The sequence below is a fragment of the Ursus arctos genome, unplaced genomic scaffold, assembly GCF_023065955.2.
Source record: "Ursus arctos isolate Adak ecotype North America unplaced genomic scaffold, UrsArc2.0 scaffold_24, whole genome shotgun sequence".
NCBI classification, from domain to species: Eukaryota; Metazoa; Chordata; class Mammalia; order Carnivora; family Ursidae; genus Ursus; species Ursus arctos.
The window spans coordinates 18,402,269-18,426,463 of NW_026622919.1; the positions used below are offsets into that span (position 1 = coordinate 18,402,269).

The window sequence follows — 24,195 nt, forward strand, 5'->3', positions numbered from 1 at the left end:
GCTTGGAACTGAAACGCGGCTCTAAGCTGAGAAAAGGGAGCGGAGTTATCTTTCACCATCGCCCTTTTAAGGGCTCGCTGGGCGCCGAGGGACTCTAGTGGGTACGGGTCCTAGCCCCTGCTTCCCCGAATGGAAAGCGAACACGGGGTCTTGGGGTGTGCGGTTTCTCCCAAACCCCTACCTCCCCGCCTACCCTCTAGTTGCACAGAAAGACTACTTTCTCCGGCTTTTCCCGCGACATCCAGATCCCCCTCCCTTCCTCTCCCCTCTCCGTCTCCGCCCCCTCGTGCAGAGGAGGCCTCGCCGCTTTAAGAGCCGGGGTAGCGATTGACAAGCAATAAACGCGGAGCGCCGGGCTGCGCTGGAGCCGCACAGAGCTAGGGGCTGCCCGGGGCGCAGGTAGGCGCCCCCCCGACTCCGACTCCTGGGTCAGCGCCCACCCCAGGGCCCTTGTTTCCTCTTCTTCCAGGCACAGCCCTATTCTCTGGATTGGGTGTCCCCGGGCACCTTCCCTCAGGCCGGTCCCCTCCCTCTCCACCGCCCGCCTCCCTCCTTTTTCGGGGGCTCCTAGAGAGAAATCAAACCCCACTGCTTGATGCTGGCCCGCGCCGTTAGGGCTCCAAAGTGACATCGGGCACAGAGCTGGTGAGCTGTGCGAGGATCGGGTATCCGCGAGGCCTCTTCGGGGGCTGTGCGGATTCGGGGGACTTTGGAGCCGGGCATTACGTAAGAACCGCGCTGTTAGCCCTTCCGGGGGTTGGGGGCGCGAGACAGAGGTTGCGTGGGTCCCGGTGGCCCCACCGGCCCCCTTGGGAGGCCAACACCTCAACCTTCCCTGGGAGGGGTCCTGGGAAGGGGGGCGCGCTGCTTCTTTCGCCTCCCAGGCTGTAGGGGGGGCGGGTCGGGGGCGGGAGCCAGGGTTAGGGTCTGGAGACCGGAGAGGGGATAGGTGCCAGGAGAGACGAGCTGAGGTCAGAAAGTTAGGTCAACTATGGCGGGGCGGGGGGTGGGGAGAGTGAGGACAGGGGCGGGGGGTGGGCATCCATTCAGTGACCTCATCCCCTGGTCTCCCGCGGGCGCGTTTGCAAAGAGCCTTCTTTGATGGCTCGCAACACGCCCCCCTTCCCCCAGGTCCTAGCGCCCAGCCAGTTAGGGCCCGGCTCGTGGGGCGGGGGCTATGCGATCGTCGGTGCGTGCAGGTTCGCACATCTCTAGACACCCCCCCCCATCCCTCAGTCCGTCTACCCCTCCCCACGACCTGTGGGTCTTCAAAGCGCCTTTGTCAGACCTTTCTCTTCAACATCTCTTTGTATGTGTATTAATGGAGGGTTGGGTGGGTGGGAGGTTGGAGGAAAACCTCTCCCTTTCGCGCCTGGTCCGCACCACCTACTGACCCTGGGTGGTGTGGATAGTCTGGAGGTAGGGGTGAGAGGACACCGAGGCCCAAGCTTTTGGAAGCCGAGGTGCGCGTTCCCAGAAGCCTGGGCCCCCGACCTTGGCCTGCAGCCAGACTGGCTTGCCTGGCACTGCTGTTCTCCTGTGGGCAAAGCCAGGCCCCGCCCTCCCAGAGGCTGGGGTGGGGGTGGGGAAGAGCTAGCCGATGCTGTGGGAACTGATTACCCAGAGAAAAACCCAGGCAGGCTGGGCAAGACTCCAGGGGACAGGATCCTCCCTGCCTCTTCTCACCCTTCCAGTCTCTAAGGAAGGAGGATGTCTGGAGTCCCCTCTCCCAGCAACTGTCTGGGAGAACAGCACCAGCCAGGAGAATGCTCCAGGTTCCAGGTGGTCAGGACCTTGGACGGGGGAGGAGGAAAGGCAGGGGGACAGCAGGGGGTTGGCACAGGGGCACTGGCTGGCACAGTAGATCCTGGGCATTTCTCCCAGCCTGGGTGCTAGCCTGACAGGAGGTGCCCTTCTTTTCCCTGAAAACTCCTTTCTTCCTTGTCTTTAGGGGAAGATCCAGGAAGAAGGGGAATCATCCCCCAACCTTTGTAATTTCTGCTACCTGAGCTCAGGTGACCAGCTCTGGCCTGGGGATGGAAGGGATGGGACTAGAGAGGGTTTTCTTAAAAGCTGGTGATGATCCCTCTGGGTAGAATCCTTTTTTAGGGGGAGGTGAAGTTGTGGCTCCCTACCCCCAGGACCCAGCAGGCATTCAGTCCTAAAGTGGGCACTGCCAGCTGCTTCACTCTTCTCCCCCACCCCTGCTGTGAGCCACTGCCTCTAGTTGTCATGGCAACTGGGAATTAGGGTTTTCTACAGCAGTAAGTGCCCAGGAAGGCAAAGGGAAGAAGGGTAATGGGTGCCCCCCCCGCCCCTTCCCCTGGAGAATAGAGAGCCCCCTCCTTTCCTTGTCCCAGCTCTGGACTAAGAAGGGGTGAAGGGAGAAAGAGGAAGTCAGAGAGGCCTCAGCAAAGTATGGCTTCATTTCTGCCAGCCAGCCAGACAAATGTTTGTAGAGCGTCTGCACTGGCTAGGTTTGGGATCCAGAAGCAAAATAAAATAGAGGTAGTTCTTGACTTCATGGAGCTTTCAGTCTGGGAATGCCCATCTTTCCTGCTTTTGACTCACATTCTGGACTCCTACCACCCCCAAAATAAATAAAGGAAAAATGGCAGGCAGAAACACAATTGTTTTTTTAAGAGTCGTAAACCTGGGTGTTCAATGTAGCTCTCTTTATTAGCTTCGTGACCTTGGGCAAAGTGATTAACCTCTCTGATCCTCCGTCGCCTCCTCCTTGGAGAAAGGGACATGTAATATCTGCTCTTTGTGCCTCCCAGGACCTTAGGATCAACCAGTCTCTGGGAGAATGCCCCGATCCTGAGGGGAGCGCCTTCCTAATTCCTTCCCCCATTGCTTTGCCATTGTGCTTTCTCATTCTGTTCTCTCCCCTCCTCCAGGAGAGACATTTCAGAGCCCTTGCAGACCTCACCATGCCAGTTGCCGCCACCAACTCTGAGTCTGGTAAGAAGGGGCTGAGGACGTCTGTTTGTCTCGGTGGTTCTGAGAGTGCTCCAGGCAGGGACTTGAGGGTGGAGAGCAGCCGTGGGGCACTCCCGCAGCCCCCGCCCCCCCCCCCCCGCTGCAGGAATACTGCCCCCCACTGCTGCTCCATCCTGCCACTCAGCCTTTCCTTCAGGCAGGTTCTATGGCCCCCACTGCACCTGCTCCAGGGTCCAGCTAGAGACGCCCGTGGAGGGCAGAGGCGTGCGTGCTCCAGAGCCGATCCGCATATTGCTGGAGGGCAGTGGCCTGGGGCCAGGCTGGTTGGTGAGGCGGCCCTTAGGACCTGGAGGATGGCTTGGGGGTGGAGGACAGCCCGGGGCTGGGAAGTCCACCCTGCTGTGCCCACCAGATGGATGGAGTAAAGCAGCACATGCCGGAGATGGGCGTGCGTCTGTGTGCTGGGCTACAGGAAACTGTGCGTGGAGGATGCCGGCTCAGGAGGCCTGGGCTTGCTTCTGTGGGTGGTTGGGGGGCAAGGGAGCAGGTCACCCAGATGAGCTAGGAAGCCTCAGGAGCAAATTTCTTAACCTCTTGGAGCCTGTGGCTCTTCTTCTATAAGGAGGTTGATGTGAAACTCTAAGGCTCTGTCGGGGAAAGAATATTCCTGATAGGAGTATTCGCAGTTATTATGCTGTGCGGCTGGATTATTGCCTCAATCAGCCTGTGACCCTCGGTCCTTTTTAGGACCTAGGTTTTCCCATCAGTCAGATGAGGTGATTGGACAAGAGAAGTCTTCTTAACTTTTTTGGGGTCTGGATCCCTTTTTGAGACTCTGATGACAGCTGTGGGCCCTCATCGTAGACAAATGCTCCGATGCACAGAATCTGCATTCCACTCTGGGGGTTCATGGACCCCGGGTGCAGTCAGGGACCTGCCAGGTGAAGTTCCCTGTGCTAGAGGCTACGGGCCCTCACACTGCAGTCTGCTCTGCTTTTGCTCTGATTGGTCTGACATTCCCCTGCCTGGATGCCTTCTGCCCGTGCAGCCCCTTCCCTTGCTCCAGGCCTTGCTGCTGCCTTGGCAAGATATTCCAGGCCTCCCAGTTTGGTTAGTATGTCTCCCCTGTCCCTCCCCTCCGAGAAAGTGAACCAGGAAAGTGAAGGCAGCTGTGGGTGGTCTAGACCCAAAACTGTGACACCCTTGTCCCCTAAGAAAGGCCTTTTCTCCGTGTAGTGGAGGAACTGTACTAATGTCCCCCAGCTTTGGTGGCCTTGGAGGGCTCAGTGCCCCCACCTCGTGTCCAGCCTGCTGAGCCCCCTGGGCTCTTCCCCTGCTCCAGGCTGCCTGGGCCCCACTGTAAGCTGCTTAGGGGTTAATTAAGCCCATCTCTGAGCCTGTGATTAAAGGCCTCTCAATCTGGGACTGCTTAGTAAACCCATTAATAGTGCCTGGCAGGGGTGTAGAGGGAGGAGAATTTGACTTCCCTGCTGCAGGCCACTTGATGGGGCCATGGTGGGGGTGCAGTGGGGACCAGGCAGGGAGTGGAGGCCAGGGATGAGGGTATGGGCCTGCTTCCTTTGGGGACCTGTGGGGCCCCTGATCCCCTGTGTGCTATGCCGTGGGCTACTTCTGCCTTCCCATATCCAAAGGAAGGAGGACAGGAACAAGCTGCTTACCCTCTTGGATCCTGAGTTTCCTCTTCTGTAAAGAGATGGTGTGTGACCCCAACGCTATGAGTCTCTGGGCCCTTCCTGCAGGCAGCCCTCCCTGCCCACCCTAGGCTGGATTGGCTCCTAGCCTCAAAAATCTAATGATGGGTCTGCTTCTTCTCATTTGGTGGCCATTACACTTCCCACAGGCCTGATAGGAGAGACAGCTGTGGTCAGGGTCACCCGCCTCTGAGGTCAGGGTCACCCTCCCTCTCCCCGCTCCCTTCCTGGGGAGATTCCAGCCTTGGGATCTGTGGAGTGAAGCCAACAATTCCCTTCCCTATGGGTTAACACGGCCACTGTCATTGTGGAAGGGAGATGGTGTGAGTGTATTCTTGCAGAGAGACCCAGCTCTACTTCTAGAAAGTGAAGGGACCCTTTCCTGAGGGTCGGGGATGGGTTGGGGAATATGTGGGCTATAGCATGGGCTAAGTGTTCAGAGAAGTTGCCCCTGGAGTCTTCAGACCTACAGCCCTACCCTTTCTGCCCTCTTTACTTGACTCCCTCTTTTCTTTGAATCAAGGCTGGGATGTGGGCTATTTTGAGGTGGAGCTGTCCCTTTAAATCTCTCCTGCATCCCTGGGTTAATGTCCTGGTGTGTAATCCCTCCTGCTGCCATGGCAACCAGGGGTGCGTTTCGACCTGGTGCCACTCCTCAGGGAATGGCTGTCTGGTGGCAGAAGCAGCTGGTGGTGTCCTCATGGGTACAGGATATCAGAGGAATGGAGGCACTGGGCTGGGGTAACTGCCAAGTCCTTTGCTCCTGCCCACCCGGGTCCCTGCTGTGAGAATGCACCCTCACCTTTTCCCTTCCAAGATGCCTGACTTGCCCACCAGGCACCATCCCTAACCTAAGGGGAGGAGCTTATGCGAGATGGGGGAGGGAAGGGGCCGCTGCTGAGATGTGGGGTCAGACTGTGAGGCACCCCTCGCAGCCCAGGGTGGTACTGCTCCCTGTCCCCCACCCCCCACACCTCCGCCCCCCATGGCTAGCAGGTAGGGGGAGGCATTTGGGGCTCGAGGTATTTGCCCCATGCCACAGTGGTGCCCCTGCTCCTGGCTGGGGACTGAGAGTCATTCTTGGGGGCTGCCTTTGATCCAGAGGGGGTCATTGTAAAGGAAACTGGGCCTGGAGAAGGAACGTAGAAGTCTGAGGGCAAGAGGAGGAAGTGGCATGCGTGTATTAGAGGAGAGACTTCCAGAAGAAGGGGGCGGGAACAAGCTGGGGCCAAATCCCCACCCCGCTTGTGGTTTCCCGCAGTTGGACTGTGAGAGGAGAGTCTCTGAGCACCGCCTCAGTTCTGAAGGGGCAGCAGGCTTAACCCCCTGCCCCGCAAACCTTCCCTCAGCCGCCCCCTGCCGACCCCCGCGGGTGCGAACACCGCGCGGGAGGATCAGGCACCGGGAGGAGCGGGACTGTCTTTCCCACCGCCCCACTCTCAGCTCTAGTACCGCCCCCTCCCCACCCGGCTGCTCCCGTCGGGGCTTTGACCAATCAGCAAGGCGGTCAAGGAAACTCAGCCTTGCTATTGGCTGATCCTGCAGAGGGCGCTCCCGGAGTCCCGCCTCCTCGAGCGCCGCTCCCCTCGGACTGGCAAGGCAGCGACAGCTGCGTGGAGGCTACTCCAGGAGCCCCAGAGCCGGGGTGGGGGGCAGCCATGGCGGGCAGCCCAGGCAGCGGGGCCTCCTTGGAGGGTGTATCCCTGGGCTCTTCTGAGGAAGCTGATCTCCGCAGGGAAGGTAGGGAAAGGCGGGGTGGGGAGGCTGTGGGGGAAAGCTGGTCCCTTCATCTCCCCTCCTTCCTCGGGGTTTGGGTATCTGGAGAGGATGCCCCGGGAGCGGACCCTCGGGAGCCTAAGGGAGCCGGCCTGAGTAGAGGGCACTAACTCCCCCGGGCTCTGTCCTCCTCCAAGGCTGACAGGCTTGTGGGTCTGTAGGTGAGGATGGCTGGGGAGGGTGGATCCCAGGATACCCAGGCAGAAAGGGAAGGGTCCCTGCCCTGGCTTCTTTCCGTGGTCACTGAGGGCCTTGCAGGTGTCTGATTAATACCAAGCCCAGGCTTGGGCAGGAGGGGTCTAGAGGGCGGGCTTGGATGTTGTTTCTGGAGAAAGTGGGGAGGAGGGTGGGAAGAGGGCGGTCACTGAGCCATGTCTGCTTCTCCCGTTTCGGTGCCCCCTCCTCCCCATCCTTATTCCTTCCTGGAGGAGGGGGCACTGACAAGAGTGGTGAGAGGAGCCGGGGACTGTATCCACCCCCCTCCACGGCTTGAGTGCTGTTATGTAGACTCAGGCGTGGGTGGCTGGGTGGCAGAGTAATGATACCCCCTGCCCATCTCTGCCCCCAGCTGGGCACACTCTGCTTCTCCTTTCCTCCCCCCAGAACCTGCCACTACCTCCGTGGGTGGGTACAGACAAGCCCTACCTTAGATTTCAGCAGCCACTGCTGTAGCCCAGTGTCAGGTGTTCTCACATCCTTAGTTACGTCCCATGCCAGGCTGAGGGGTTGCTGATCCCTGGGCTGATTTGGTCTAACCTCGGCCCTTTGGTGCCCACAGCACCCCAGGGTGCCTGCTCCCCAGCTCCTGTCAATGTTCTGGACCGCATCTTGGCTTCCTATGATCTCTATTAACTTCTCAATGATAATAGATAACTCTCTGTCAGAGCTGAAGGGCCTGTAGACACTGTCTAGTTCCACACACCCATTTTACAGGAGGGAAAGACTGAGGCCAGTGAGGGACCATGACTTTTGAAAAATCACATGGAATTAATGATGCTGTTTGTACTGGATACTGCATAGGCTCTGGTCTCCTGCATGGCTGCCTGCTTGACTCTGGGCCTGCACTCAGGGACACGCTCCAAGTACTCTCTCTCCCATGAGGCCCCTTGGTGCAGGTGGCTGAGTCCTGGGACTTCAGCCATCCAGAGATCAAGTGAGGAGTCTGTGGCTCTCTGGTTCAGGCCAGAACCTAGACCCTGACAACCACTTCCCTTTCTCCCCTCCTCCCACCTTGGAGTCAATTTCCTGCTTCCTAGACCCTCCCACCTGCCCAGGTTGGCATTACCTAGGGCCTAGAGAACAGCTCAAGGAAACTGTCCCCCTCCCTCACCGCTAGACCCCTGCCCCAGACATTCAGGGCCGGGAGTGCCCGAGCTGGGCAGGGAGGAAGTGCTGCTGGAGAGGGGCTATCTTCTGTGGGACACAGGGTAGGAGGGGTGGGATGGCTCTGGTAGGTTTTGGTCTCCTGTGCCCAGCTGTACCTGTGTCTCACTGCCCGCCCCTTCTCCCCAGCCATGCAGCAAGTCCTGGACAACCTGGGATCCCTCCCCAATGCCACGGGGGCTGCAGAGCTGGACCTGATCTTCCTTCGAGGCATTATGGAAAGTCCCATAGTGAGATCGCTGGCCAAGGTATAGTGCTCCAGGGATGTGGGCACGAGGGCACTGTGCCTAGGGAGTTTATGGGGTTTGGCCATAGGGTGCCTGGGAATGGCGCATGTGGCCCAGAAGACCCGTGGAGGGGCTCTGCGTGAATACCCATGCCCAGGTGACAAGTCTGCATGACTGCAGGTGGTGGGCTGTCCCGTGCCTGGCCGGTGAGAGTATGGACATGCCCATGTGAATGGATGTGACTGCTGGCTTGTCGGGGGTGTGACTGGTGCCTGTGCATTGGAATCTCCAAGACTTCATCCTGCCTGTCCCCTCTGCCTTTGGACATTTTGTGCAGATGGCTTTTTAAGGTCACTGCCATGCGTCAGGTGGGGGAGAAACCCACTAAGAGAAAGTTACTAAACAATTTGGTAATGGCCATGATAGAGGCAGATGCACTAGGCATCTTGGGAATGTAAAGGACAGATGCCTAACCTGGTCTAGGGTAGCCAGGGAAGGCTTCCTGGAGGAAGGGCTGCTTAGCTGAGTCTGGAAGACTGAGGAGGAGGGGGAGGGCATTTGGGGCCAAGGGAAGAGCTTAAGCAGAAACAGAGGTGAGAAAAAGCCAGAAGTATGTGGGGGACTGCAAGTGTGGGGGCTGGGGTGTGGAGGGCGACCAGGCCCCACCGGAGGGAGAGAGCTGTGCAGGGAATGCCATGTTCCGGGGACACAGCCTGTTCATGGGGAACGTTCCATCTGTGGAATGGCTGAAGACCCGGGGAGGTTGCTAATGACCAAGAGTGAAAGTGGAATGTTCTGGGGAGGAGAAAACGGAGCTGACTGGGGAGGAGTTGGTGGCGGGGATTGGAGAAAGGCAAAGTGCTTTCCATTCAGTGGTCAAGGATTGTATTCATGGGTTAAAAATAAAAGCAAGGAATCGCGTGTGTTTCAAAGAGCGTGAGCTCCACCAGGGCAGGGGTGACTGTGTCTCCAGGGCCAAGAACAGTGCCTTGCATGCAGTAGGTGCTCACGGAATATTTGCTCAATGAATGAATACAAAGAGTGTAGAAACAAACCCTAACAGCCCTCTGAGTATCATCTCTAGGATGGGACTGCTGGCCACATTGTCTTGCGTCCTTGCTATTTCTTTGTAAGAAAGAAGTGTGATGCAGCCTGTGCCCCTCCGGTCTCACTTCCGCTGCTTTCCCTCCCGGCAGGTGACCACTGGCTTGAGGTTGATGATGTCCTACCCCTGAATGTTTGCCTATCTAGCCTACGGATGTGTTTAAATGTACACAACCCACCCCTAGGATATGGGATTTTAAACTTTCCATAATGGAATGATAGCGTAAGCCGCTTAGCTTTGTGAGATTTCTAGTTCCTGTAAGTAATATGATTATTGACCTAAGTATAGATGTAGATACAGATAGATTCACTGTATTTTATTTTTTTAAGATTATTTATTTATTTATTTGACAGAGAGAGAGAGAGAGAGAGCGAGCAGCAGGGGGAGTGGCAGGCAGAGGGAGAGGGAGAAGCAGGCTGCCCGCAATCAGGGAGCCTGATGCGAGACTCGATCCCAGGACCCTGGGATCATGACCTGAGCGGAAGGCAGACACTTCACAGACTGAGCCACCCAGGCGCCCCAGATTGTTTCATTTTAACTGTTGTGTGGTGTTCCAGTACATGAAATAGAGCCCGCTGTATCTATTTATTGGTTCGCCTGCTGAGAAACAGGTCCGTTGTTGATTTTCCGCTATCAAGGACGGCGCTGCGGGGAGCGTCCTCACGTTCCTCTGCTGCTGCACGTGTGAGTCTCTCTAGGGCGGACCCTTGGCAGTGGCGTTGCTGGATATGCACATTTTGACCCTTCACACCTGTAGCAAGCCACAACTGATTTCAGAGTAGGATTTGCTAGACCGTGTCACCTCTGGGTCACGTTAGCTGTTGCTTCTACAGTGAGACAGCCGAGGAGGGAGGGAGCTTTCCGGACGGCAGAGTCTCGGGGCGTGAAGGCCCCCTCCCAAGCATGGTTCCCCCCGTAGTGTTCTTCGGTGCGTTTGGTCCACCGGCAGCTCTCCAGTGAGGGGAATGCTGGCTGGATGACTGTCCCTCACTCAGTCATCCAGCTTTGACTTGACAGCTCTCTATGGCGTGCTCACTGAGTACCAGACGCAGTGCTGGGGCTGTGGGAATGGGCTGTCAGAGAGTTTGTTCTCCGGAGGGAGCCCAAGTCTGTTGTCCTGGGACCTCATGGTACAGCCTAACCAGAAGTTACTGGTGAACTAGATCAGACTGTAAACATGAACGCCCTTCCCGAGAATTGTTCTTGGGGATAGAAGTTCCTTCCAAGAGATTCCCAGGATGGTCCCAGATGCATAACGCACAATACAAGGTAGTGCGGGCCTTCCTTCAACACGGAGACTCCCAGTGAGAGGCTGGCGAGCTAAGGGGACCCTGTGACTTCTCGCCATCGAGCTGTGAGGCGGGCAAGAAGCGCATCTCTATAAAGGCCCGTCTGAGCTCAGTAAGACTCCCTCCCATCCCTTCGCGTGACCCTTCGCAGTGGAACTTTGTCACTTCCCTCAGCAAAAGGTAGAGTTCCTCCATTCTTCAATCTGGGCTTGACCACATGACTTGCTTTGGACAACGGGACCTACTTTTTACTCCTCATCAATTTTAACGATCATATATGCAGAGATACATTTCTAACCTAACAGACAAAAGTACTTGGCTCAAAGATCCAGTGGTAAAAACCTGGTTCTCCTGGTGAAGTGGCCCATAAACTCAGGCATAGGCAAGCTAGAACTGCCTTGGTAGCTATTAATCTCCTTCCCTTACCCTTGTGGGGTGGAGCTTGCCTCTCCCCTCTGGGGCTGTGGAGACCGTGTGGGAATGCCTGGGCTGGGTAGATCTAGGACTAGGGAGGGGCAGGGCCTGAAGGGACAAACCCAGAGGGTAAAGGCTGTGGAGGGAAGTCAGATCTGGCCAACAGATCATAAATCCAGGGGGTTGGCTGCAGACGACAGGTGGCAGCCCTCGCAGGTGGGTGACATCTGGGAGGGCTGACCTGGATCCAGCAGCAGGTGTTCCGACAAGAGGCAAGGCTAAGGTGAGGAATCCAAGTCAGGTGACATTCAGAAATTCAGGCGAACTGTTACCAGTGGGGACATCTGCCAGCTGGGAGGCCTGTGATGTAATCCATACGAGATGAGGTAGAAAGAACATAGGGTCTGAGTCAGAAGAGTCACTGGCTGGCTTTGTGATTTTAGTACGTCTGACAACCTCTCTGACCTTTAGTTATTTCTTCTGAAAAGTGGGGATAATGATGTCTCTCTTTCCGAGTGTTGGTGGGAGTGGGGAAAGTCATGGATGTAGAAGTGCTTTTCAAACCATAAGGAGTTGTTACAATGTAGTCTTGGCCACTGGGCTGGAGTTCATGGGGAGGACTCTACTCCTGTGATAAGGCTGGGGTGAGAGCATTGGCAAAGCAAGATAGGGTCCTAGAAGAATGAAGGACTGGGGCAGGAGCGTCTGTTACTGAAATAGAGCCTCTGACCAAGGGACATGACAGGTGGAAGCTACAGTGGTGGGGAGCTCAGTGTATTAGTCAGCTTCTGCTATGTAACAAACCATCCCACAGTTTAGTGGCTTAAAACAACCATATTTCATTTCTCATGATCTTTTTGATCATTTGGTGGTTTTTCTGGTCTGGGCTGCTCAGTTGGGGCAGAGTGATCTAGGAAGTTCTCCTTCACACAGCTGGTGTCCCCGCTGGGAAGGCTGCGATGTCTAGGATGGTATGGTCTCTCGTCCTCTAGGAGGGGGCCCAGGGTTCTCCACAAGGCAGTCTCAGCAGCCAGGGAGGACACGTCCCAAGTCCCAAGCACTTTCCAGGCCTCTGCTTGCATCACATTTGCTAATGTCCCACTGACCAAGCTAACCACATCATCAGACGGAAGAGTGACTTTACCTCTGGCACTCCATTCTCTGGGACTCCTTTCAGTGTTTGAGCTATTTAATTACGAACCTAGACTTCAAATGAGAATTCCCTGTCTTCTGCCAAGATCAGAGAGGTTGGCATGGGAGCGCAGAGGGAAAAGCTCTCTAAGAAATGGCTGTGTGGCGTCTCTGCTTTTGTAGTCTGCTTCCAGCCGTGGATCAGGAGCTGAGAGATCAGGGTTCAAGTACCGGCTGCACCATTAGCTAGCTGTGTACTTGGTCCAGGCGCTTCAGGAAAGTCTCTCATCCAATGCTAGTAAGAGGACAAAGCGGCCCAAGCCCCATGGAGGAGGGTTGTCAATATCTAACAAAACCACCCTTGTAGCTCCTGCTCGATCCAGGAAATTACATGAAAGACTTCTCTACAGATGGACAACAGCTGTGCCACGTTATTCACCGCAGCTGTATTTGCAATAGTAAGATATTAGAAGCAAGGTAAATACCCATGAGAGTGGCTGAATAAATTATGGTCCTCCAGTCATGTGGTGAGTCAAATGCAGTAATTAAAATATAATAATAATAATAATAATAATAATAATAATAATAATAGAAGATCTCCACATAGCAGCATAGAATGATTTCCAGGGCATACTGTTGAGTAAAAAACCAAACAGCAAACCAAGCCAATTAAACAAACAAAAAAACCCAAGGAATTGAAGAGTGTGTATAGTGTTCTACCTTTTATGTAAGAAAAGAGAAATATTTACTTATTTTTGTGAAAAGAAACAGAATAAGCCAGAACTAATGAAAATGATTACCTCTAGAGTGCGGGTGTGAATAGGGCAGAAGGGATGAGGGTGGAAATGAAACTTCCTTCAATTTACTTTTTATATAGATTGAAAATTTGAACCATGTCAATGTTGTACATATTCCAAAAATACAAATAAATGGAAAAAAAAACCAAATAAATGGAAAAGAATGAAAAAAGTGAACTCTGAAACTAAGTGCAGAGAAGTGAATCTATCTACGTATTAAATCGTTAGCATAACCGTACAGAAAAGGGAATTAATTCTAGTTACTTTTGCTCACAATATTCTAACTGTATACCCTACGTGAGATATATTCTGAGGCTGTACTATTTAATACAGTAGCCACGAGCCACATGTGAGTGTTTATTTAAATACTTATGATAAATGAAAATACTTAAGTAAACCGAAATGCTGATATAAAATCAAAAGTTTGGTTTCTCACTCGTAGTCGTCATATTGCTCAGTGGCCACATGTGGCTACCACACTGGGCATCATGGATGTTGAACTTTAAATGCTCTAAGTGCTTTTAGACTATTCCGAGGACAAAAAGAACTGCAGATAAATCTTGATTTTTTGCTGAAGTTCGTGATAGGTAGCCATGGTCGTTTTGCAATTTTGAAATCTTTTTGAATAGTAGAGGACAGAACAAATAAATACATGTATTAATGTTCTTGGGAAATAAATACTCACTGAGGGAGAAGGGAGGTACAAATGTGGAATGAGAGAAGATGAGGAAAATCTTGCAAAGTTAGGTTTTAATTGGAGCAAGCAGTATCGACTAGTGGCCATTAGCGGCACCCCAGAAGCAATGAGCACCAACTGCCCAGATCTTGGTTTCTAAGTACCATTCCCTGCCAAAAGGAATCTGAGCTCTTTGGAGAAATTGCTGAGCCCAGACCTGGGGTAGGGAAACTACAGGATGGGCTCATGGCAGAAGGAAGAAGGTGCTCAAGAACTGATGGGAACATGTCAAAAGGACACGGGTGTGTTTGGGGCTCTCACTGCGCAAACTTGCAATAATTTGAGGCAATGAAGATAGTGATGGTGATGGTTTGGAACACAAGGTAAAAAGAGTCCATAGTGATACAGAGAGGGGGGTGTGGGGGAGAGGGAGGAGGGGTGGGAGGGGAAAGGACAAGCTCGGTCTTATAGTAGAATGCCAATAAACGTAGAAGGAATGATGAAGTTAGGAAATCACCATTTGCAACCCCCAAGTTAAAAACTGACTGGGGCACCTGGGTGGTTCAGTTGGTTAAGTGTCTGACTCTTGATTTCAGCTCAGGTCATGATCTCAGGGTCTTGAGATCCAGTCCCACATTCAGCTCTGTGCTGGGCATGGGAGCCCGCTTGGGATTCTCTCCCTCTCCCTCTGCCTCTGCCCCTTCCCCCCCCCCCATCCCCCAAAAAAGAATTGATTTAGGCAGGGGTCATAAATGAATGTTAAATTCATCAGTGAAAGATTGTTGGGGAGCAGAATAGTCACAGGGTCTCAAGGCGTGGGAAAGACACGGGATAGCTTATGTAGAACTCTTGCCAAAATGATTAACCTGAGTCTCATCATGGAGAAACAATCAGAAAAATCCAGTTGTGGGGCATTTTACAAACGACTTGCCTGAACGTAATGAAAAATGTCCTGAAAGACCAGAAGTTACTGGGATCTGGTATAGATTAAAGGGGAATAAAAAGATGTGACAACCAAATGTAACACCTGGTCCTTGCTGAGATTGTCCATCAGGAAAAACAAAAACAAAACAACAAACCTGTAGAGGTTATTTTTGGGGACAACAGCAAACATTTGAATAGACACTGTCTATTAGATGATAATATATCAGTGTGTCAATGTTGAACGCCCTGCGTGTGATAACGGTATCATAGTTTATGTAGCGGATCTCCTATTCGTTCTAAGGTGATGTATGCTGAACTGCTCTGGGGTGAAGTGGCTTATTTTTCAAATGATTCAGAGAAAAAAAAAGCCTTCATGTATATCCCTGAAATGGCACTCCTTACTTCCTGACCCAGCCAGCATGACTCTCCCTGCTGGGCTGGTCCCTGGTGAAAGCTTCCTTTCCCTCTTCTCAGAGCACCTTGCCATGGAGCCCAGGGTCGGCAGAAGAACCAGGGCCCTCTCCTGGTACCGTAGCCAGTTGACCCTTGAACAGCATGGGTTTGAACTGTGTGAGTTCACTTATGTGGATTTTTCTCAATAAAGTACAGTGCTGCAAATATGTTTTCTCTTCCTTATGATTTTCTTAACATTTTCTTTTCCCTAGCTTACTTTCTTGTAAGAATATAGTATATCATCATATAACATAGAAGATATGGTTAACCAACTTTTTATGCTATCCATAAGGCTTCCAGTCAACAGTAGGCTATTAGGAATTACGTTTTCGTGGAGTCAAAAGTTATATATGGATTTTTGACTGTGCAGGGTTGGTGTGCCTAACCCTTGTGTTGTTCAAGGGTCAGTTGTACTGATTTCTTATCCCCTCCCTCCCTGGGAGCACTGGCCCGAAGGTCTGGAGACCCACGTTCAGGTCCCTGCGACCTTGAGCAAGTCGCTCCTCCTTCCTCATCCTGGGCTACAGGATGTCCAAGACCATGCCATCTGGTGGGAGAAGCTGTCCTGGAACTCACATGCTTATAAGGTCCTGGAGGGCTGGGGACAGCTTGATAATTTTAATGGCCCTCTGTGACAAGGGGATGGGAACGAAGGTTTGTCCTTTGTATTCTCCCTTCTGTAAATTGGGTCCTAATCATCGTTTGGGGGAGAAAGGGGAAAGCAAGTGTGTCTACGCATGTGTGAGCGTGCGTGTGTCTGGGTGAGTGAGGCTCTGAAGCCGATATCAGAAGCAATGCTGACGGTGGGGTCTGAAGTCAGACCCCTACCTGGGGTCTGAGCAGGTAGGGGACAGTGTTTGGTACCCCAGGGTTCTTGGGGAGCCTCAGGTGTCACCTGTTCCGCACCCCTCCCCCCAGGCCCACGAGCGGCTGGAGGAGACCAAGCTGGAGGCCGTGCGGGACAACAACCTGGAGCTGGTGCAGGAGATCCTCCGTGACCTGGCCCAGCTGGCAGAGCAGAGCAGCACGGCCGCCGAGCTGGCCCGCATCCTCCAGGAGCCCCACTTCCAGGTTCCGGCGCTGGGATGGGGTGGTGGCTGGGGCAGGCCGCTGGGACGGGGGCTGGCAGGACGTTAGTGCAGAGATGGGAAGGGACCATGGGACACTGTCTCATGGTCCCTTTTCTTTCCACTACCTCCCCAGTCCCTCCTGGAGACACACGACTCTGTGGCCTCAAAGACCTATGAGACACCACCCCCCAGCCCTGGCCTGGACCCCACCTTCAGCAACCAGCCGGTGCCTCCCGACGCAGTGCGCATGGTGGGCATCCGCAAGACCGCTGGAGAGCATCTGGTGAGGCCGCCGGGCAGGCCTGGGGTGGGATCTGGAGGGGGCCGTTGAGAATAACCGGCGGGGACCAAATCTGGTCAGGAGAGGGCTGAAGACGAAGATGGGCCCAGCTTTGCCCCGGGACGGGCCCGTGCAGCCCCAGGAGACCACAGACACTGTGCATCTGAGCTGCGCACAGAATGTGCCAGGACCCTCTCCACTCCGCACACTTGCCCTCCGCGAATGCCCCTGTAAGGGAAGAATTTGGGCAGAAAGACGGAAGAGGAGGAGTCTGCGAGTCCGGGGTGGAAGGGGTGAGGATGGGAATGGAGGGGCTCTTAGGAGACCCATTTGGAGATTCTGGCTTGGAGCAGCTGGAGCCTCCCCACACCTGCCCTCCACCCCCCCAGGGCGTGACGTTCCGTGTGGAGGGCGGCGAGCTGGTGATCGCGCGCATTCTGCACGGGGGCATGGTGGCCCAGCAAGGCCTACTCCACGTGGGCGACATCATCAAGGAGGTGAACGGGCAGCCGGTGGGCAGCGACCCCCGCGCGCTGCAGGAGCTCCTGCGCAGCGCCAGCGGCAGCGTCATCCTCAAGATCCTGCCCAGCTACCAGGAGCCCCATCTGCCCCGCCAGGTGGGTCCCTCCACCCAGCTCCACCCAGCCTGAGGCCTAAGGGGCAGCCGCCAGAGGGACAAGCGGGGGGTGGGGGTCCCCTTCTCCCGCACGCTCGTGCATCGGCCTTAGTCGTGGGCACTGACACGCATGTCCAAAGGAGGTGCGCACGTTTAAGGCTTGCTGTACCCAAATGAGTGCTGGTATCCCTGCGCCCTGGGCCTGCCTGCGTGTCCTGGGTGTGCGCATGCGTACCATCGGGTTGCCGCCTGTCTGTACGGCTGCCTCCTGGTTGGTGAATGGTGGGGGCCTGGCTGCTCTGTCCACCTTCTCCTACTGGCTCTCCAGCCGTCTGCCCGGGCCCCCTGTGTCAAGCGGAGGGCGTGGGTGGACCGAGGGATCCTGCATTAGGTGCCAGGATTGTGTGCCTTACCCAGTGATCCCGCGTCTCCTCAGTGGATGGGCCCATGGCCCCAGGCCTGAGCTGAGGCCCCATCGCTCTGAGTCCTTTTTTTCTAGAAGCAAAAGGAGGCTGGTACCAGGGAGGCGGCCGGGCGGGTCTGGGGGGCGTCATGCCTTGAGAGGGGCAGTGCCCGAGCCTCTTGCATCTTTGTGAGAGTAGGGGGATGACGGTGGAGTGTGTGACACTCCCCCCACCCTCAGAGGGGGAAGTGGGGTGGGGACTGGTCTGAGAAGGGTACTGACCTCCAGCCTTCCCTTCTTGCCTGGACCCTTCTGTGATCCCCGGTCCAGGTATTTGTGAAATGCCACTTTGACTATGACCCTGCGAGGGACAGCCTCATCCCCTGCAAGGAAGCGGGCCTGCGCTTCAATGCTGGGGACTTACTGCAGATCGTAAACCAGGACGACGCTAACTGGTGGCAGGTGAACGCTCGGTGTCTGTCTCCAGCTGTGGTGTGTGGGGGTGGCGAGGGCCCGGGGAGGTGTCCTCTCACTCAGATCTTTGTCCCATGTCCCTTCAAGGCATGCCATGTGGAAGGGGGCAGCGCCGGGCTCATCCCCAGCCAGCTGCTGGAGGAGAAGCGGAAAGCCTTTGTCAAACGCGACCTGGAGCTGACACCCACTTCAGGTATGAGGGTCCCCCCAGAACCCCTAACCTGGGATCTGACGCAAGCCTGCCTGGCCTCACTCGCCCGTCTCTCTGTGGCCAGGGACCCTGTGTGGCAGCCTTTCAGGAAAGAAAAAGAAGCGAATGATGTATTTGACTACCAAGAACGCAGGTGCGTGTTGGAGGCCCCCTTCCCTGTCCTCTCACACGGCATGCCCCCTCCCTGCAGCCGCCAGTGACTTGTGCTTCTGCTGTCCCGGTGCCGGTGCCGGGGCTGCCAGTCTTGTCCCTAGGCCCTGCCTCCGCCATCTCTGCTGCCCCTGGCCCCAGCCCCTCTTATCCTTGGCCCCTGGCCCCACCCATGCCACCCAAGTAGCCTGATGAGTGCCGTGTCCCCGTGTTTAGAGTTTGACCGCCATGAGCTGCTCATTTACGAGGAGGTGGCCCGCATGCCCCCCTTCCGCCGGAAAACCCTGGTGCTGATCGGAGCCCAGGGCGTGGGCCGGCGCAGCCTGAAGAACAAGCTCATCATGTGGGATCCAGACCGATACGGCACCACGGTGCCCTGTGAGTGCGGGCCGGGCCCTGCTGGGCGCGGGGCGGCGCGGTGTCCGTCCGCGGAGCGGGCCTCTGCGTGGGTATCAAGTCAGGTGGTACTATGGGGGCAGTGTGGGGGTGCGCCCTCTGGGGGTGATGGGGGAACTGCAGGCTGGAGACGGTTTGGGAGGCTGTGGCCTGGGTGGGCTGGGCGCCTCTCCTCTCATGGTTCACTTGCTAAAAACCCAGCTGGGAACCCATGTGAAACAGCCACGTGTGGTGACAGAACCAGCAGGGGTGGCGAGAGCTTCTGGTTCCTGGAGGCGGGAACCTGAGGGCTGACCGCAGATCCACTTGAACTTGGTGCATGGCTTTCGTGTGCACATTGCCCTCTGTGGGCCTCAGCCCCCTATCTGTGAGTGCTGGGCTGGAGCAGTGAGCTCTGAAGGCCCCCTCAGTATAGATGTTTCGGATCCTTGTGTGCCAGGGGTGAGGGCGAGGGCACAGAGCGTGGGAAGGCAGCCGTGCTGTGCAGGTGGAGGGGGGCCTCACCTGCTGGGCTGCAAGGCCCCTGTAGGACAGTGCACGTGTGTCTGAGGTGGTACACGGCCTCCTGTGCTCATTCAGCCCCTCCTTACCCCTAGACACGTCCCGGCGGCCCAAGGACTCAGAGCGGGAAGGCCAGGGCTATAGCTTTGTGTCCCGCGGGGAGATGGAGGCTGACATCCGTGCGGGGCGCTACCTGGAACATGGCGAATACGAGGGCAACCTGTATGGCACACGAATCGACTCCATCCGGGGCGTGGTCGCCGCCGGCAAGGTGTGCGTGCTGGATGTCAACCCCCAGGTACCGCCCCAGCCTGCTTGTTCCCAGCCTACCCTCTGCGCGTTCTGTTGCCCCCCACCCCGGCACTCCCCATGTATTTCCAGCCACTGGTCTCCCAAGCAGCCCCCATATAACCCCTCAACCACTGCTAGGAGCCCAACCCACCTAGAACATTTTTCTGAGCCTCCCAGGCCCCCCACACCTTTAACATCCGCCAGTGTCCCAATCCCCAGCCACCTGCCAGCTGTTTCTCCACCATTCATCCCCAGGACTCAGGTCCCAGGACCCCAGGTACCATTTCCCCACCATTCCCAGGTATCTGTGCCCCCAGCTATCCTTCCCCTACTTTCTAGAATGTCCGTGGGGGATAGACTCCCCCATCCCCTTCTTTTCCCGCAGGCAGTGAAAGTGCTGAGAACAGCTGAGTTTGTCCCTTACGTGGTGTTCATCGAGGCCCCTGACTTTGAGACCCTACGGGCCATGAACCGGGCTGCCCTGGAGAGTGGGGTGTCCACCAAGCAGCTCACGGTGAGGGCTCTGATATGCGGTGGGAGGGGTCTGGTGGCTGCCTGGAGGAGAGGGCAGGCTGGAGCTGATGAGGGGAAGAAGGTGGTGTCGGGAAGGGGAGAGAGGCCCACGCAAGGTATCAGTGAGGTTGGACTTGTGATTCCCGCTGTGTAGGTATGGAAACGGAGGTCTGAGCAAGGAAGCAAAGTGCCCAAAGTCTCAGAGTCAGGGATACGGCTAGCCTGGGGTACAGGAGCTTTTGCCAGGCCTACAGCTCCTTCCATTTTGTGGGGACAGAGTGCTTACCAAAGGGAGTCCAGAGGGCCCATGGGAGATCTGTGGGCAGAACGGGCCAGGTGGGCTGAGGGCGTTTACAGCTGGAGGGAAAGGCTGAAGGGAAGGGGGAAGCTGGAGTCTGGAAAGCTAGCTGGAGGGATAAGTTAGCATCAGGGAGGAGGCAGCGCTGGGAGGAGAGGCTTCGAGTCAGGTGTTACAGGACCCCAGGGCACCTGCCTCCCTACCAGGTACCCCTTGGAGCAGCCTTCCCCAGGAGATGTAGGGTTTGCGGAACTCTGAGCTCCGGGGTCCATCTGCTGGCCACATCTGGTACTGCAGGTCAGGCCCCGGGTCAGAGTCCTGCTCAGGCCCTGGAAAGGCTGCCTGGGCTGGACTTCCCCTTAAAGTGCCCTGGTCACAAACATAGCCAACTGGGGCCACTGGGACATAGCCGGGCCAGTCCTAGAACTTCCACTTTGACTTATTTAAGTCAGTATTCAAAGTTCACTTCGCACCTGCCTGGCCAGCTGGCCAGCTTTGACTAGGGGTGGGGTGGTGATTCCCCAGGGCACCCGGGAGCGCCCTAGTAGTGGCATGCTTGCGAGGTATATCTCAGGCTGAGGAAGTAAGGGCGCCTGGTCAGAGTGGAGGGAGCACTGACTTTGGAGTCAGGCAGACGCTGTGCAGCCGCCCGCCGCGCGACTTGTCTGTACCTCCATTTTCTCTGTTGGAAATGGGGAATAAATGAGTCCCACCTTGCAGAGCCCTATTCAAGATTATGTGGGTTGCAAAGCAGTTCGTACCCTGCTTGGCCCTCACTAAAGTTTATTTCCTTCCTTCCTTCTTTTCACCCATTTGTCTGTCCAGGATTGTGGGGGAGCAGCCCTGGGGCATGCAGGGAGGGGCTCCTGCCTCCTTAGCCAGGGAGACTGTACATGATAGGGCTGGGCTCTGGGGAGGGTGATGGATAGGGGAGGCTGCAGATTCCCCCTGATGATGGGGGGTGGCAGGGCGAGGGGGGGACACTGATGGCCGGGAGGTCCCCTTGTGCCGGCAGGAGGCAGACCTGAGGAGGACCGTGGAGGAGAGCAGCCGCATCCAGAGCGGCTACGGGCACTACTTCGACCTCAGCCTGGTCAACACCAACCTGGAGAGGACCTTTCGTGAGCTCCAGGCTGCCATGGAGAAGCTGCGGACGCAGCCCCAGTGGGTGCCCGTCAGCTGGGTGTACTGAGACTGTTCGTGCGGACCGCACCCCTCTGGGCTGTGACCCAGAACCCCGAATCCATCCCCTCCCCCGGCCATGACCCCCAGCCCTGATCCTTAGCTCTCATCCCCGGGTGACGGCTCCTAGCAGGCCCTGCTCCGGCTTCAGCACAGACGCGTCACTGCCAAGGAGGTGGGTGTTCATGGGGCACCTCTGTGCCCAGGTGCTGCCCACTCCCGATGCCCACTGGCCACCAGATGTCCGTCTCTGAGGGCCAGCCTGTGCCCAGGAGTGTGTCAGAGTCACCTCCATAATGCCCAGTCCAGAGAAGAGGAACGCTGCTCTGGGGCCCTGTGGCCAGTAGGTACACTGCCCCCTGCCACCTCTCTCCAGCCACCTTTTCTCCTTGGACTGGCCACACCCACTCCATTCCGGGGTTCCTCCCACCTCTCACCCCTGTGGCCCAGAGCAGGCCTGGCAGTCCCCGGCAGTGGTGCCAGCCTGGGGGAGCCAAAGCTGGAGCCAGCTGCCACAGCTGGGGAGCAGTGCGGTCCCAGCTCTCTTGGAATGAGGCCGAGTCCCCCAAGTGGACCCCGCCCTGTCCTTCCCTCATGCGCAGCTTTTCACTGCCGAAGTCTCTCCACGGACTTCTCTGATGTGCCCTTCACAGGGCCGCTCTGCTCCCCGCAGCGCAGGGAGGGGTGAGCTGAAGGCTGAGCCACGTGACGTGGAGCCTGCGACTAGTGACCATGGCCCCTTGTGGTGCGGGGCACACCTGGGCTCCCTATTCGTGACCATGGTCCAGCTTGGTCTCTCCGGTGGGGTCCGGGTGGCCCACCCGCATCAGGTCTGCCTGGGGGGCTGAGGATGGGTGCAGAGAGGAGCTTGTGAGCCGGCCAGGGAGCATGGGCTTGGCAGAGGCCATCCATGCTCTAGGGGCTCCCTGTTGTACACCTGCAGGGGGCGCCATCCACCCTGTTTCTGCCGTCCAGCTTGGCTTCCGCAGGCTGGGGCACCTGGTCTGTGTTTGCGCTGTTGGCCTGTGTGTGTATGCGTCAGTCTCGGTTTTGGGAGAAGAGAAGCAAAGAGTTGTTTTGCTTTGGAGGTTACTTTTTGGGGCCCTTTTTTGGGTGTTCTCCATCAGTCCCATTTCTTATGAGACCCTTATCCCTGATTCCAGAGCCTTGACCCTCTCCCAATGTCTTTCTCCCCGTCTCGTAGTGTCCCCCTATCCTGTATGACACCCTCGAGCTCTTGGGGAGGACAATTGTGTAAAATAAGGAGAATCCCTTTTAAGAATGCCGTCCTAGAGTTCCCCAGGCACCTGGCCCGCGTCCCTCTCTGTGATCCTGTCTGGGGTGAACCTGTCCTTGCAGGGACCACCCCCTCGCTCCCACCGCCAGCCCCTGTGCTTCCCAGTTCTCTGAGTGTCTGATCAGTCTTCGCTGCAGGTTCAGCCCGAGCTGGCCCCTGAACCACTGTGTGCCCATTTCCTAGGGAAGGGGAGGGAGAAGAAACAGAATATTTATTACAAAGTTAGAAATATATTTATTATATTAGGGATCTCATTTGCATTTGCCTAGGATATGCAAATGAGATGTAAAGGTCAAGCCTGCTCCCATCTCATTTGCATAGCTCTGCATCCACTATGCATCACGTTTATACTCCTCTTTTCCCTTTCGTCAGTGTTCTTTTTATCCTCAGTTCAACTCTTCCTTGCATCACCCTTACCCACAGCCCAGGGGGACCAGGAGTGGGAGGAAAAGCTGCTCTCCTGCTGGCCCCTGGCAATGGTATCCTTTGCCAGTTCCCATCTCATGGGGGAGGGGCACTTGGAAGTAGAAGCAGCGGGGGATCTGGGGGTGCAGCCCCCCCTGCCCTTGGTTAACCTCCAAAGTCCCCTGATGGAAGAGCATCCTCTGATGGAGGAGGGGGGAGCCTGGCCTGGGGGGCCGCGCACCTTGCTGAGGAACTGGCACCGGACCATGTAGGGCGGATCCCCTGGGCTGATGCTCTTCTGGCACCTTCACCTCCAGTGATGCCTGGGGGGCAGGGCTGGACCCCTCCTCTCCTGTCTTCATCCCTTCAACTGTGCCCTACCTCCCCTACACCAGCACCACTCAGTCCCCGGCCCGGGGCTGGGTTGGAACAGGTGTGTGCCCACCACATTACCTCTCTGACCCCGTCCTCCTTCCCTGGACGCTTGTACTTGGGGCACCTCGGGACGAGGACTCTGCCCCCCACTGTCCACACTCAGTGCCGGCCCTGTTGCCCTTCCCCTCTCCCCTCCCTCAGCCAATTCTTCAGCTTTTGCTCTGACTGGTTTTCTTTCTTTTCCTTTGATTAAATGTGAAAACAAAGGTTTCTGGGCTCTATTTGTCTTTGGTTGGGGCCCGGTGGATGGCTTTGGTACAGGGTGAGAGGGGGGAGCCCAGCACAGATGATTGTGGGATGGAAGTCGCAGTGACTTGTCTCGTGTCCAGTGATGTCTTCCAAAATTTCCCATCCCACCCTTCCACATGCCCCATCCCTGGAAGCCGCTTGTTCTAAATGCCTATATCCAGGAGTCTGTGAGCATTCGTGGGGGCCAGGGGACTCAGGGACTCCAAGGCTCATCCAGTCCCCTTCACCCAGAGCTTGCTGTGTGACCTTCAGCTGGGTCCTGTACTGCTTAGGTTCATACTCCATGAAAATGTCATGGACTCTCCTGGCGCTAATGCTGGGATGGGTTCTAGGCGCTCAACAGTGCATGCCATGGAGAGCTGGTTGAAATGTCACCGTGGGGTGGGGGGGTGTCCAATCCTTCAGGGTTAAGGCATCAGCCTTCCTTCCCACCTTGAATTCTTCAGGAGACCCCAGAACGTTCACTGAGGATTCTTAGCAGGGGGCTTTAGCGCTTCCCTTCTCCCTGTAACAACCAAATGTGGAACTGGCTTTCTTCCTTTGATTTCCCCAGGCATCCACTCACGCAGGGACGAGTGTGGGGCAGACATCACT

The 24,195-nt window shown here is 56.2% G+C and overlaps 1 protein-coding gene across 7 annotated transcripts; it reads left to right on the forward strand.

The window, feature by feature from the left end:
• The first annotated feature begins 320 nt into the window (after positions 1-320).
• Positions 321-23,558, forward strand: MPP2 (MAGUK p55 scaffold protein 2). 7 transcript variants are annotated; one of them, XM_026512711.4, is made up of 14 exons: positions 321-399; positions 1,952-2,015; positions 2,901-2,964; positions 7,944-8,062; positions 15,749-15,901; positions 16,034-16,183; positions 16,570-16,797; positions 17,530-17,661; positions 17,761-17,866; positions 17,949-18,017; positions 18,251-18,412; positions 19,027-19,229; positions 19,608-19,736; positions 21,049-23,558. In XM_026512711.4, exons 3-14 carry the CDS (start codon positions 2,934-2,936, stop codon positions 21,223-21,225), a joined length of 1,659 nt encoding a protein of 552 aa, XP_026368496.1. In that variant the 5' UTR covers positions 321-399; positions 1,952-2,015; positions 2,901-2,933; the 3' UTR covers positions 21,226-23,558. The 7 variants fall into 7 exon arrangements, with proteins under 7 accessions (XP_026368496.1, XP_044245148.1, XP_048068716.1 ...); XM_048212759.2 differs by lacking the exon at positions 321-399 and adding an exon at positions 406-645; XM_048212758.2 differs by lacking the exon at positions 321-399 and adding an exon at positions 639-726.
• The last annotated feature ends 637 nt before the right edge of the window (positions 23,559-24,195 follow it).

Excerpts from the sequence above, each read along its gene's own strand:
- MPP2 (XM_044389214.3), top strand. The coding sequence starts at position 6,314 with ATGGCGGGCAGCCCAGGCAGCGGGGCCTCCTTGGAGGGTGTATCCCTG. Across the intron at positions 6,396-7,943 it reads AGCTGATCTCCGCAGGGAAG|CCATGCAGCAAGTCCTGGAC; the intron begins GTAGGGAAAGGC and ends CCTTCTCCCCAG. Across the intron at positions 16,184-16,569 it reads AGACCGCTGGAGAGCATCTG|GGCGTGACGTTCCGTGTGGA; the intron begins GTGAGGCCGCCG and ends CCACCCCCCCAG.